The 15,193-nt window shown below is 38.5% G+C and overlaps 1 protein-coding gene across 1 annotated transcript in view; it reads left to right on the top strand.

Annotated features, from left to right (window-relative positions):
• Positions 1–2,704: 2,704 nt before the first annotated feature.
• Positions 2,705–15,193, top strand: part of Etnk1 (ethanolamine kinase 1) — a 49,647-nt gene continuing 37,158 nt past the window's right edge. Inside the window, exons 1-2 of the mRNA XM_020183780.2 lie at positions 2,705–3,126; positions 13,981–14,240. Coding sequence (XP_020039369.2) covers positions 2,707–3,126; positions 13,981–14,240 — 680 coding nt within the window. The 5' untranslated portion in view covers positions 2,705–2,706. The remainder of the gene's footprint in view (positions 3,127–13,980; positions 14,241–15,193) is intronic.

The raw sequence follows: 15,193 nt of genomic DNA, 5'->3' as shown, positions 1-15,193 counted from the left end.
TGAATGTTCCTGTTTTTCTGCATCTTCACCAACATTTGATGCTTATCGTACTTTGGATTTTGCCACTCTAATATGTACATAGTGGTATCTCACCGTCTAAAGTTGCAATCCTTGACAACATGTGATATTGAACACATTTATAACAGATGCTGTTTGCTGTTGTTTGTGTATCTTCTTAGGTTTTCTTTTTTTTTGGTGGGACTGGGGTTTGAACTCAGGGCTTCAAGCTTACAGAGCAAGTGCTTTACCACTTGAGCCACACCTCCAGTTGTATTGGTGTATCTATTTGTTCTGCTCCTTTGAACATTTTAAAATCAAGTTTGTTTTCCTATTTGATTTGATGAGTGTGCTTTGTATATGTAAGGTTTGTGTCTGGATTCAGTTCTCCTGTGTGTACATATCCAGTTGTTTCAGAATTATTCACTGAAAAGGCTATACTTTCTGTGCTGAAGTGCCTTTAGTTTTAATCCATTACCAGTTAACTATATTGGTGTGGATCTACTTCTGAACTTTCTATATTTGGTTCTATTGATCTACTTATCTATTCATTTGATAATACCACAATGCCTTACTCTAGCTTTAAAGTAAATCTTGAAGTTGTATACCGTCTTTGAAGTTTGGCTATTTTGAGTCTACTGCCTTTGCACATAAACTCTATAATCGGTTTCTTGATATTCATAACTTACTGTGATTTTGAATAGAATACATTGAATGTATAGATCAAGTTAAGAACTGGTATTTCTTGCATGTTTTTCAAGTTTTGCTTTTAACTTCAGGTTTTTACTATTCCCAGAACTAATTTTTATGAATAATGAGGTGGGATCATCTCTACCCCATACAATTGTTCCAGTAGTTTCTTGAATCATCCTTCCTTTTAATGTTTTTATTTTTCATTTTATTAGATTAAAAAGCACAAGGAAGCAAGTAGTAACTAGGGAGAAGATGAGGAAGGGATAGAGAGGATTAGGCAAAGATAAGAGATGACAAAGAAGAGAAGCAGCAAGAGGGGAAAAGGTCAAGAGCCCAAGCGAGGTTTCCACATTCTTTCAATTTTTAATGTCACCATTGTTACAGTTGAAGTTTTCATATGCCTGTAAGTATTTTTCTTGGGCCTGTGTTATGTCTTACTGGCTTATTTGCCTATTGCTAAATCAACATGTAATAACCACTGGTAAAAATGGGGCCTCCCAACCCTGCCTACCCCCTCCACAAAATTGTGGTAGCTTTTCTTGAACCTTAAGTTTTGGTATGAATTTGGTATGAATTTTTCCATGAAAAATCTTGTTGCTATTACATTATATTTATTGACTAGTTGAGGGACAACTGAGGACTTTTCAATGGTTATATTTTCTTATTTATGAACACAGTTCGTTTCTCCCTTAATACAATTTCATCTGTAAAAGTCTTTCACATTTTTGTTAATTTTATTCTTAGGCATCTAAGTTTTTATTTTCCTAGTTGTTTAGTTTCCTAACCTTGTTTAAAATTACAAACTACTGCAGTTCCCCAAATAAATTTTCACAACTGTCTGCTAAATCATTGTAGTTGAAAATGTAGTATTAAATTCTTAAAATGTCAACAGATTAATAAAAACACATACAATATATAGCAAAATACAAGAGATACTATTTGATAAGTGGAAGCATTTGTATGTTGATATTTTCCCCCAAATTGGGTGGAATGCATATATCTGTTCTTGTAGTGTGTAACTTTCTTTTCTTTTCTGTGCTGGGGACTGAACCCAGAGCCTGACTTGTATTGTGCATGATGAAAACAAAAACAAAACCCTCAAGGCAAACAAACAAAAAAAATCCCAAACCAAAAAAAAAAAAAAAAGTCTGGAAAATGTTCAATCAACTTTCTTGCTGTATTGTAAAACTCGATTTCCAACCTTTTTAGTTTGAGATGTTTACTGTTATGCTTGAAGTATTTCTCTTATGATTTACAAAGTTCAGCAGGCTTTTTCTAAATACAAATTTATACTAAGGATGTTATACAAAACATTTACTTGAGTCCAGTTAGGGATTTAATTTACTACTAACAAACGTATACACCATGTACTAAATGCTGCAGAGAAGCCAGGTTCCGAGGTCAGATCCCAGTCCCTTTTCTTCCATCATAAAAGTGAGAAGTACATTAGGTCACTTGTGGACGATGCAGTTTCAGCATTTCCTTAACAGGGGAAAGAAGGAGCTGTTGTAAGACCCTAAAGGTTTCAGGGTGACAGATGTGAGTCCTAGGGCCTACTGGGGCATCCTGACGGTCATGCAGTCACTCTATAACTTGCTCTTCCAGGCTTTGAATAACTCTCAGTATGGTCACATATTTCACGCTTCACTAAACTGGCCCCAAATGCCGTGATCTTTATATACTAAATCCTAATGAGGATTTAGTTTCTGACCCCACAGCAGCAGTTCCAGGAAAGGGGCGACCCAGTGAGTCCCGTTCACCCAGCCCCAGGCCAAGTACAGAGCATGATGCTAGGGTCACCTCAGGACATATCTCTCACGTCCCCAAAGCCCCAGGGACTAACTCAAGCCCCTCCTGAGTTAAAGCCTCCAAGCCTCGCGAGCTGGAGCCCCGCGTGGGTCCTGCGAAGCCCGATCTCCGCCCTTTGTGCCGCGAGCTCCGAGGCGCGGCCCGCGCCTGATGACGCAACAGAGGCCCCGCCCCCCGGCGGGACGCCAGCGTCAGTCCAGTCCCGGCATGCTCCGCGCCCGGCCGCGGTCGAGTGCAGAGAGGCATCGTCCCGTGAGCGTCCCTCTGTCGCTGCAGCCGCTGTCCAGAGCCGGGTCGGCGACGGTGCCGCCCCCCAGTCGTTCTCCTGCCGCTCGCCCGTCCGTCCGAGCGCCCCCAGCCCTCCCACGAGGGCGCCCCGGGACGGAAGGAACCAGCAGCCTGTCGGCGCCCGCCGTTCTCGTGGTCGCCGTCGCCGTCGTCGTCGTGGTCGTCTCCGCCGTCGCCTGGGCCATGGCCAATTACATCCACGTCCCGCCTGGCTCCCCGGAGGTGCCCAAGTTGGACGTTACGGTTCAGGATCAGGAGGAGAAGCGCTGCCGGGAGGGCGCCCTTAGCCTCCTGCAGCACCTGCGGCCGCATTGGGACCCCCGCGAGGTGACCCTGCAGGTAACGCCCCCAACCCCGTCTTGCCTTGCGGTCCCCGACGCCGCCGTCCCCGCCCTCCCCCATCCGCCGCGACCCAGAGGCCTGCGGGACGCCCACTCCCCGGCCTCGCGAGGGCACCCCGTGCCCCTCGATCGCACCTGGCAAGGTCAGTCCCTTCCCTTGTTAGGGTTGCCCCGAGGGTAGATGTGCCTTTCTAGAAGCCGCTATGCAGTGACTCACCGGGCCACCCGGGGAGGCTCGTTCCTGTCGCCTGATCCCTGGACTCGATCCGTGCCAACTGTCGAGCGACCTGGGTCCACCCTCCCTTCGCCAACCCCTTGCCCCCAGGGTCGGTCCCCGCCCGCCGCCCCTGCCATGAAGAATGCAGGAATTAATCCTCTCCAGTTCCCATTGGTGCCCTGTTAGGCATTTTTATCTTTTCCAGTCCTCGGGTTAGCCCAGGTAATGACCATGGCCTTGCATTCCTGAGCAGGTTTTCAGGCAACAGTATCTGCATCGTTTTGCTTGCATTGGTATTTTCAAAAATTTTGAAGTTATCTTCCTAGAATTAATTATCTGATGTTAGAATTTTATTCCTACATACAAAAAAACTGGGAGGAAAACAATTCCCTAAGAATGTAGGAGTCTTAATATCATCTTGGAAGTTAGGATTTCCTTATCCATAGCGTTCATATTGAATGATTTGGTTTTAATTTTTTTGTAATGTATTGTTTGGGAAATTATGTGCAAGAATGAATTTCCCTTTCTCATTTTTCTTGCAGGCAAACAAACAAACAAAAAAACCCCCAAGTCAATAGTAATGTTGAAGGCTTGGTTATATGGGGTTTGTTTTAGATCTGAGCAATAATGTAAGGACATTTGTTTGAATTAATCAAATCGTCTGCCTCATTTGATGACGCCATTCAATAAATTGTTGCATTAATTCAGCAAGATTTATTGACTTAATTCTTTGCTCAAGTAGCCAGCCACCTACACAAAGATTCCTGATACTTGCTTTTCTAAGTTTTAGTTTCATTTCTTACTGTCTAGAGGAGTTCTGAGCAGATTGAAAGGACTCATATGTTATGGAAAAAAACTTGCTAGTCCTGAAATTTTAAAAAATGTGTTTTTCTTGGCTAAGAATATAGGAAATAGTAAAGTCAAAATGATTTTCATGTATAATTTAAAAAAATTAGTATATTTCCTTAAAGGAAATATCTTGCAAGTTGAAACTTGTACTTGTTTATTAATTTATTTTGTGGTGCTAGGGGTGGCACCCTGGGGCATTTTGAATGTGCTGTACTACTGAACTGTATCCCTAGCTCTCATTGATTTTATTTAGCATGTTATTTGCTAACTTTTAGTTTTATTTTATGAGGTTCCAAAATTTATTAAAATGATTTCTGTCAGTCAGTGATAAATTAAACATATCTTTTATTAACTAAAGACAGTGCTACTTCCTGGTAAGCGCTGGTGCTGGCAAGTCATGTTATTTTTTTATGCAGTGACTTTAAAACTGGAAGCTTTGAAGATTGGAATTTCCTTTGATTTGTCTGTAGAATCATATTACAGCTATGAACTGACTTTTTTTTTTAAATCATCTAGTAGCTTAATAACCCTATTAGGTAAGTACTATCTTTTTGGGTGAAGCTCAGTGAAATAAAGACATGATGCAGATAAGAAGGGACAAAATGTGTTAGCAAACTGGTTTTGGTGGTTGTAAAGTTATCTAGCTACTATTGAATCTTGGCTTCTCTGTGGCAACTTTTTTCATTACTTGTTTTTTTTTTTTTTCCTTTGAGGCAGTGTGGCTGTGTAGCTCAGCTTGTCCCAGAACTTGAGATTCTCCTGCCTTCGCCTCTCCAGTACTGGTGTTACAGAGATGCACTACCATGCCCATCCTCTGTAGAAACCTTTAACTTTGACCTTCGGGTTCATAATCCAAACTTCTAATGTACTTATTTGTAAGTGTTGGTAAATATTAGCACTTATTCTGCCCTGAGGATGACTGCTTGTTAGAATACATTCCCTCCTTGTATAGCAAAGCCATTTCATTCTAGAAGCAGGGATATCAATAAGCTGAATTGATGGCTATTTCCCTGTCAACTCAATAGATTGAACTTCTCTCATTCTAGGTTATTATAAACTAATGATGGTTCGGAATTTCTTTAGTCAATCTCAGTGGGAATATTTTCCTTGGAACTATAAGGATAAAAGTCATGCCTTTGATTTCAGAAGGGAAAACATCTAGTCAACAGATTATAATGCTATTTTAGGACATCTGGGTATTAGCTTGCTTTTTTTTCCCCCAAAATTTAAGAGTTTTTATGTGTTTAGAATATGCTTTAAGCATGTTTTGAAAGCTTTTTTATAGTAATACTTATCTTCCTGGTAATTACTCAAGCAAGCTGAACTACCCAGAATATATCAGAAAATCTAGAAACAAACAAAATCTTGAATGCAATGAAAATGATAGTGGGCCTAGTCTTTGCTTAGAACTTCTGGGCAAATGGACTAATATATAATATATCCCAGTTTGGACAGTGATGTCCTTACGCAGTGAAAGAGTGAAATTTCAAGGGGGAGTAGGCAGAGTAGCTGGAAGACAGTCTTATAAGCCACTGTGCTTCATGTTTAATAGTAATTTGCTGTTCTAAAGCACTTTCACCTGCATTCTTACAAGTATCCTGTAGATGTAGACAAGTACTGTTAATGTGTGTTCTGTAGTGAGTGAAACTGAACTTGAGGTTTGTAAATGACAGATCTGGGATGAAAACTTGTCTTATGAATTAATTGCTGTTTGACCAAGAAAGGGTTATGTTTCTATATTATGATTGAGGCAGGGGAGCCACATCTGTGTACATTTAGTTTCTTAAAAGGAAAAAGCTTTGGCTCAGAAAAAGAGTTTGCTTCAATGTCTTTTGAACATAAATTTACATTCTTTTTTTTTCTTTTTTTCTTTTTGCAGTACTGGAGTTTGAACTCAGGGCCTATACCTTGAGCCACTGTACCAGCCCTTTTCTGTGATGGGTTTTTTTTCAAGATAGGGTCTTCCAAACTATTTGCCTGGGCTGGCTTCAAACCATGGTCCTCCTGATCTCTGCCTCCCATGTAGCTAGGATTACAAAAATTTGCATTCTTTGTCCCATGTGTGCTATTGTTTCAGAAAAGGATAGTCACGCCTTTTCTGTCCCTCCCCTGAGTTTGGATTTTTCGGTTTATCTACATTTTTTTTGAATAGTAATGATGTAAAGGAAGAATCAAGTCAGATCTCTTAGGTCCAACAGAATTCTTTTAACTTCTCATTCTCATTATTACTATTACTATGAGACAAGGTCTCACAGTATAGTTCAGGCTGGTCTTGAACTCACCATCCTGTTATCTCAGCCTCCTTAGTGCTTAGATTGTCAGTGTGTGCCACCATGTCTGGCTAAAGTTTTTCCTTCTAAAATGCATGAGTTAGTGCTCTAGTCTAGTATGCTTAGGGTCTTTCTGTTTGCAGTGTTGAACAATGCTATTTGTATCATCAGGATGCTACTATGGTATATCTTTTCTTAACTTGGGACCTGTAGTACATAATGGCAAAAGCTTGATAGTAGACCATAGTTGTTATGTAACATTGTAAAACTAACATCTATTCTTGCTATAGGGTCTCAGTGGGATTGCTTATATATACTTAGTTTTTCAGTAGGGACATATTAGTAGAGGTCAAGGGCAGGGGGTTTGACTACCAAACTGGTTTTGAGTCAGAGCTGTGTACTTTACCACCTTTGTTGCCCTGGTTAAGTTTCTTAACCTGCCTCAGTCTCAGCATCCTTACCTGTAAAGGAAATCCCAGTAGCAGTTCCTGCCCATAGCATCATTGGTGCTTCGAGCACCTACTTTATACTGAATGCCTGAATCAGAAAACATCTCTTTGAAATTCATAGTCTGATAAGGAAGACAATAAGAAAATAAAATGTAGTGTTTGTAGAATATTATGCAAATTTTTTCACATGCACAGATTATGCAAGAGCATTTAAAAAGTGTATTGTTCTTCTTTATCATAAATTTTCTTTTTTGTTTGTTTGTTTTTGTTTTTTTCAGTGCTGGGGATTGAACCCAGGGAGTGAGGCAAGAGCTCTCCCATGGACTGCAATCCTCTTTTTTATGCCTCCCATGTAGCTGAGATGTCAGGTGCATGCCCCCAGGCACAGTCATTGGTTGAGATGGGGGATCTCATGGACTTTTTGCCCTGCTGGGCCTCAAACTGCAATCCTCCCTATCTCTGATCTCTGCCTCCTCAGTAGCTGGGATTATAGGATTGAGCCACCCTGGCTCAAATTTTCTTTTTTAAAAATTACTCATATATTTATTAAAATGTAACTATAGAGTCAGGAGCTTCAAGTGCTAGTTAATTTTCAGGTGTTAACACGTGTGTTACTTTGACTAAACAATTTCTTTTTGAGGCCATTGCATCATGTGGTGGAAAGAGGATGGTTTTGAGTCTTGATTTCAGATGACTGTACAAAATGGAATTACTGCCTACCTAGAAAAGCAGTCCTGAGGTTGGAAGAAATACTGAAATAATGTACAGCATGTTTCCGGGCTTCCTTCCTCCTCTTCTCTTCCACTTTCGTAAACGGGAGAGTTGAGCTGGAGGAATCATTAGCTCCTACAATTAGGACACAGGTTTTTGTACCAGGCATACTGATTTTCAACTGGATTCCTTTGCAGCACTAACTGTAGCACAAGATAGACATAGGAGAATTAGAGCAGAGGTTTCATAAAAGTGGGGGTTTTGCTGGGGATCAAACCCGTGGCCTCGTCCATGCGAGGCTTGTGCACTCATTGAGCTGCCCCCCAGCTGAGAGCTGAGCTTTGAAGGAAAGACATGATTAGCTGGAATGGGAGATCATTTCTGGCAAGGGGAACTGTTTCACAAAGGCAGTGAAACTAGACTCTGAGGAAGAAAAGAAGAGGGAGTGCTTTCCAAGGGTGAGATTAAATAATGAGGTTCTGTGACTCATGAAGGAGTTGGTATTTTATTAAGGATATCATGGGAAGGTATTGGATATTTTTAAGCAGGTAGGTATTATCTTTTTTTAGAGACATGACATGTTACAACCTGTCATGTAGAAAAGCATTGGTTTAAGGAAATTTTTATTTTTAAAACTAAACTATCACATGGGAATGCGGCCCCAGCTTTGATCTCCAGCACTGGAAAACAAAACAAAACAAAACAAAACCCAAAATTATTAAATCTGAAGCCTGCTTTGTTGGGAGGAGAAATGCCATTGGGAAGGCATTGAGGATTGTTGGGGATTGAGGATAAGTGCTTTCAATTTGGGAATAAGTGACCACCTAGGACGTGGCTTTGAAACCAAGAGTTACCACATGCTAATAGAAAGCCAAATCGATATAGTGGGCTGAGACCACTACAGTTTAAAAAAAAAGTTAAAGTGCATCAGAAAGCTTTATACTACAGTAAGTATTGTTTTTTGAAGCTTATTTGAGTTTTATATAAAAGTATGTGTATATTACAGTCTGTGTATTGCATTAAAAAAGTTTAGTCGAAGCACATGGTATGCCTGTACTCTTGGCTACCCAGGAAGCTAAGGCATGAGGATTGCTTGAGCCCAGGAGTCCAAGGCCAACCTGGGCAACATAGCAAGATTCTTTCTTTCTTTCTTTTTTTTTTTTTTTTTAAAAAAGAGACTTGAAAAACTCATGAACATAAATTGTACCTGACACCCCAACCCTGGGAAAGAGAATATATCCAGGAACTCAGAGGAGCTTCATTTCCCTTTTTGGTCTTGACTTCTTCCTCCCTGCACTGGTAACCACAGTAGCAATGTCTTGTTTTATCCCTCTTCTTATCTCCCCTCCTTTCCCTGCCTTTCCCCTCCTTTTCTCCCTCCTTTCTTTGTCTTCTCTTATTAAAAAATAGAAGTTTTGTGAAAAAATAATGTACTAAGTGTGTGAAGAACGTTTTATAAGAGATTACATGAACACAAAATAGTTTTACAGTGGTAAAACTTTGGATATGATACCCCCCCTTCTACATCCATATTCTGTTTCTATTTTATTCTTTTCTCAATTGTTTATATTACATTCTACTTTTCTGAAACATATTTACATAGTTGTAATCCTTTGCACAAATTTGTATTCCTTTTCTCTAGTCTTTTGTAACATTTTCCCATGTTTGTATGGTGTTGACTGTACTTTTTGATAGCTGCAAACATTTGATTATGTTAAAACATATGCCTTATTTATTTTCAAGATGACACCAGGAGGCTGGTGATGTAGAGCACTTGCCTAGCATGTGTGAGGCCTTGGGTTTGCTCCCCAAAACCTTTGATTTATAAAATCACAGTCTTCAAAATGATGTATAAAATCATTATCTCCATCTACAAATGAGGCTACTCCTTTATATGAGGCTGCATGGTTTGTTTCACTAGTTTCCTGAATATGTGTATGTGTGTTTGTATGCACATGTGTATTTTCCCTCCTCACATTCGTAAGATATTGAAGCCAACATCCCATAGTAGTTGGGTTTTTCTTTTCCATTTTAAAGACTTTGTAGCTGTAGGTAATTTTATTTGGTATTACTCTGAGTGGAAAGTAATGAAGGGATTTAAGTAATGAAAAGTAAAAGATTTAAGTGCATTGTTTGTGATACAAATACTGCATTACATTTTTGAAGAGTAAATTTGTTGATGTGACACATGTAATCAAAATTCTCAAATAAGTGTGGAAGCTGATTAATTTTCATACAGTGACCCTACTTATCAAGAATCCAAACCAGGAGACATCATACTAGCACCCCATAAGCCTCTCTTTTGTTAACTTTTTTTTTTGAGGTAGGGTCTTAATATATAGCCCAAGGTGGCCTCCACCTCACTATCATCCTGATTGCCACCACGCAAAGTTATTTTTCAGGTTTGGTCTCACTTTTGTGGGGGCCAACTTGGGATTGGTCCTCCTACCTTGGACCACCACACCCAGCTTGTTTGTTGAGATGAGGTCTCCCAAACGTTCTGCCTCAGCTGGCCTCTGCAATAACTAGGGTTACAGGTGTGCGCCACCACACCTGACCTCAGGGCTTGTTGAGCTTCTTACTCGATTCTTGAGGTTATAGTTTCTTATCAAATTTTTTGAAGACTTTTAACTGTCATGTTCTTTTTTTCTCTCCTTTGGGGACTTGATACTCATGTCATATCTATATAAATCCTATTGAAGTCATCTCTCAGCTCACTAATGGTGTCTCCCTCTTTTCTTTTGTGATGCTGAGGATTGAACCCAGAGTCTTATGCAAGCTAAGCATACGCTTATAACTCTGCCTTTTTTGCATAACTGATTTTTTTTTTTCTTTTTGAGATAGGGTCTCACTATGTAGTCCATGCTGTTTTTCTGCCTCAGCCTCTGGAGTGCTGGGATTACAGGTGTGCATCATCACATCTGGCTACCTGGCTACTTTGTGATCATTAATTGGGTATCAGGCATTGAATTTTGACTTTGTTACTTACTACTTAGTTTTTGCTGATATTATTAGAAGAGTTTGAATCATTTGGATCATGCTTTTATTATTTAATCTAGAGCTAATTATTTTTCATTTCTGATGGAAAGAAGGTTCTTGTATGCACTTGAATGATGGGCTTTCCTGGTGTGGCTGGTAGAGGCCGGGACCATTTTATGCCCACGTGCATTTTGGCACTGTTTCTTCTAATCCTTTTGGATTCAGCCTTGGATAGCTTTCTTATTGTAGGTAGTTTCCTCATATACCTGTCCCATCAGTACTCATCTGATATTCAATGAGGCTGTTTGCAGAGTTCCCTCTCACACTGTGCCTTTCTTCTTCAGCATGTATTCTTTCTCACATGTTCTAGCTGGGTAGTGTAATGTAGTTCATATTGCATCACATCAAGAGGTATGACATGTTTAATTGTGTATTGAGTTCTTTCATCTGTTGGTTTAATTCATTAGAGATCATTGCCTGAATAGTTGATTTATTGTTGCTAGTTATTTTCTGGTTCTGTTGTTTGTTTCACATTTGTGAATTTGAATTCTTTGGTAGAGAACCTTGTCTGATTAATTAAGCTGTATGGATATTATGAAATATAATTCATAGAAAATGCAGGATAAATTCTTATTTCTATATTAATTGAAATTTTCAGAGTAAGTTATACCATCATTAATATCATGCAGTTAAAAAATTTATAGACTATTGAGTTACTGGAGTTTGTTAAAACCTAGGTTTAAATCCTATTTTAAACAAATATATATATATATTTTTAAAAAAGTAATGAGGTAAAGCAGAGAAATTTAGAATCCATTTTAAATTTACCTATTAATATTAATATTAATATTGCTGTTAGTGTTCAAAGATTAGAAGTGATTAGTACCAAATTCACTAACCAGTTATCTGAATTTTAGGAATCAGTGTTTAACAGAATATAATTAGTTATACAAAACCAAATATAGTGTAATGTTGTTAACTTAAAATAATGTTCAGTGGCATTTCTAACTGAATTGTAGACTTTTTACTTTTCTAGGTGTGAAACATAATTTTCCCACAAGTAGTGATATTTAGCGTTTGTAACTGTAGACTTAAGCTACTTTTAATAAATATGTTGGAAATACTGTTTCTGCATTTTCTTTTTTTTGGCGGTACTGGGGTTTGAACTCGGCTTCATGCTTGCTAGCCTAAGCAGTCTACCATTTGTGCCATGCCTCCAGCCCTTACGTTGTTTTAGCATGGCTTTTGTCTTTATTATTCACTCTCTTATGATCTCAAGATGAATTATTTTACTGTTTTTAATTAAAATTCATATGCATAGTTAGCTATATATAATTACATTAATTGCTTTCTGTGTTCCAAGCACTGTTCTGAGGGCTTTTTAGGTATATTAGGGCTTGAGTCCTCAAACAAAGTAGTGTGTTAAAAGGAGCTCTATAGGATTTACAGAGTTTTATTTTGTTTCAGTGAGTTAGAATTTTCTATTTCTGGTATAGATCTAGTGTATGTCCGTTGTATTTTAATCGTATATTATGGAGCTGGGAATGATGTTGCTTGCTTTGTAAAGTACTTGCATAGCATGTCTGAGACCCTAGAGGTGATCCTCAACTCTTCAAAAAAAAAAAAAAAGTGTATTTTGGGAGGATGGTTTGGCATATTGATTAACATGTGTTTTATATGTGAGTAGGAACCATGCAAGGACAGGAAGCATTATCCACATATCTTTAAAGTCATAGTTCTTCAGCCAAAGCAGTAGAAGCACACTGTAACTGCACAAGTTGGGTTCATTATTCACAGTAGTTAGAACTACACTGTGGAGAACTGGGGCAGTTCAGTAAGTTGGTGGTAGAAAAACTTTATTTAGGGTTTGGGTTTGGGTTTGTCTGGCAGTTTAAGGGAGAATTCATGGTTGCAAGGCTTTCCTCTGAATTAGGTTCTATCAAGAAAAGTAGGGTCAAGTCTATGACTTGTGGGTATCTGTATCTAAATGTTATTAGACATTTGGGGGTGGGTGAGATGAAGCAAGCAAAGCTATGACTAGAAATGAAGCTTCAGTCATTTAGATTAGCTAGACTAGGAGGGTCCTGGGATTACAGGCATGTGCCACTCTGCCTGGTTGTGTTTGGTAAAATTTGTGATTTGGACGAAATTGATTTTATTGTGTACATTTAGACATGATCACAGAGTGTTTCCATTACTTTTTTCTTGATTATGGTCATTGAGTGGCCTCATCTGATGTTGGTATTCTGTGAAATTATTTATGTTCAGTCAGAATACCAGATTAGTGCCAGTGGTGGACTGTTTTTCTTTCTTACAATTTTTTTTAGAAATGAACTAGGTTCATTGCAGAAAAAAGCTAGTGAGGAAAAATACATAAGCCAGAAGAAGCATATTAAACTACAGCTACTTAGGAATAAGAAAATGAGAATGTTTAATCTACTTAATATTTTGATTATCTTTGTAGACATTTTTAATCTGACTGTTATATAACTTGTTATAATACGCAGTTATTCATATATTTCCTTTTTTATCCTAGACATGGTCATTTCATTGTAAAGAAATCTGTCTCTAGCCCATTAAGTGCATACTTATATGTGTGGTTTTGTATATACAGTATAATGTGTTTAATCAAGGAAAGTATATTATAGGAAAGAATGAGAATGTATAAGCTAGATGAAAACTGTTGATAGCTATATGGTGTTTAACTTTTAAGTACCTACTCTTTGCTGTGAAGACAACATAGATGATGATTTCTGGAATTTGAGAAGCCTTGGCAGTCTTCATTATACACATTTCAGAATGTTAAATAGCTCCTGATCTTTCTGACAGTAATTGGTAATGGAAAAACACACACACACACACACACACACACACACACACACACACACACGATGATCGCAGCATAAGGCACAGTGAGATAAAGCAGGTATCAGAAAAGTTGTATAGAATATTGGAGACCGTGAATAAGTAACGTTGTTGGATCAAAGAATGCTTGATACTGAAGGAATTAAGGACAGAATGTCACACCCAGGGAACATTTAGGGATGTAGTCTACCACTGTGTGACATCTCAAATACTCCAGAGGTTCTTTTATGTTAAGAAGCAGGTGTTTTCTTTTTCTTTTTTTCCTGAGTGCTGATTATTGAATCCAGGGCCTTGTACATGCTAAGCATGTGCTCTACCACTGAACTACGCCCCCCACCCTACCCCCAGCCTCTGGTATTTTCTTCGCTAGGCAGGTACTCACCACTTGAGCCATGCCCTCAGCACTGGTGCTTACTTTTAATTGGCATTTTACTCATATCTTCATGTTATCTTCTGTTCCATTCATTAAAAATATGTGATTGTTTTTCCTCCATGTTTTCTTTTCCTGGCAGCTCTTCACAGATGGGATCACAAATAAACTCATTGCTTGTTATGTGGGTGATACCATGGAAGATGTAGTCCTGGTGCGGATTTACGGCAATAAGACCGAGTTGTTAGTGGATCGAGATGAAGAAGTAAAGAGTTTTCGAGTGCTGCAGGCTCATGGCTGTGCACCACAGCTTTACTGCACCTTCAACAATGGATTGTGCTATGAATTTATACAGGGAGAAGCACTGGACCCCCAGCATGTCTGCAACCCGGCCATTTTCAGGTACATTTCTTTTGCTAAAAGAATATTAAATTTTTTTTATGACTGTTTTCTTTGTTGGAGAAACTAATTGGTTGAATCAGAAACTTCAGAGTTTTTGATTTGTTCCTAAAGAAAAAGAAAGAAATTCCTTTATAGTTGCTACTCTCATTGTTGACTGTTGACTCTTCAGAAGAAAGGACTGCAGGTGGTTTTGGATTAATTGCTACAGGGATAATTTTTTTAAAGGAGTGTTTGAATTTTAAGGAATGTTTTTAAGGAGTATTTGAGCGTATTGCCAGTTATTACATAATTGCTCATATTTTCACAGTTTTTAGTAAAATTTTATAAACTTTGAGCACTTTTTTGTTACTCCTTAAGTTCATTTCATTATATTTTCTTTAAAGAATGATATTGTACCTATACTTGATGGTTATTCTAAAATTGGCAACTTTAAAATTCACTTTCTGGTCTTAAAAACTCTAGAAAATGAGATTGATTTGAAAACAGCAGGTTTGCAGTCATAAACATTTTGTTTTCAACACCAGAAACTCTGAAAGGTTGTTGAGTCTCCAAAGAGCTTTTCTTATCTGATTTGTATTTATTAACATGTACAATATTAGAAGTTAAAACATCTTTTTAGAGTACAGGAATCTCAAGTGGACATCCCATTAGCTATCAGTATGATGACATTATTGTATATGATGTGACCTCTCAAACTGCACTGTAATCTGAGAAGAGTCGTTTAATCTACAAGCCTTCAGAAAGGGCTGCAGGTCCACAGGAATCCCTGGGTTGTACTTGAAAGATTGCTGAGTTAAAACTGATGAAAGGAATGGGCCAGCGCCATTTGCCTATTTTGGCATAGAAATCTGCTTAGACTTTAGATTTTAGCCATGAGACAGACACACACACATGCGCACACACACACACACACACACACACACACACGCACACATGCTTACGATTCTTCTTTT

The sequence above is a fragment of the Castor canadensis genome, chromosome 6 (assembly GCF_047511655.1).
Source record: "Castor canadensis chromosome 6, mCasCan1.hap1v2, whole genome shotgun sequence".
NCBI lineage: Eukaryota > Metazoa > Chordata > Mammalia > Rodentia > Castoridae > Castor > Castor canadensis.
This window is presented reverse-complemented; position numbering and strand designations above follow the sequence as displayed.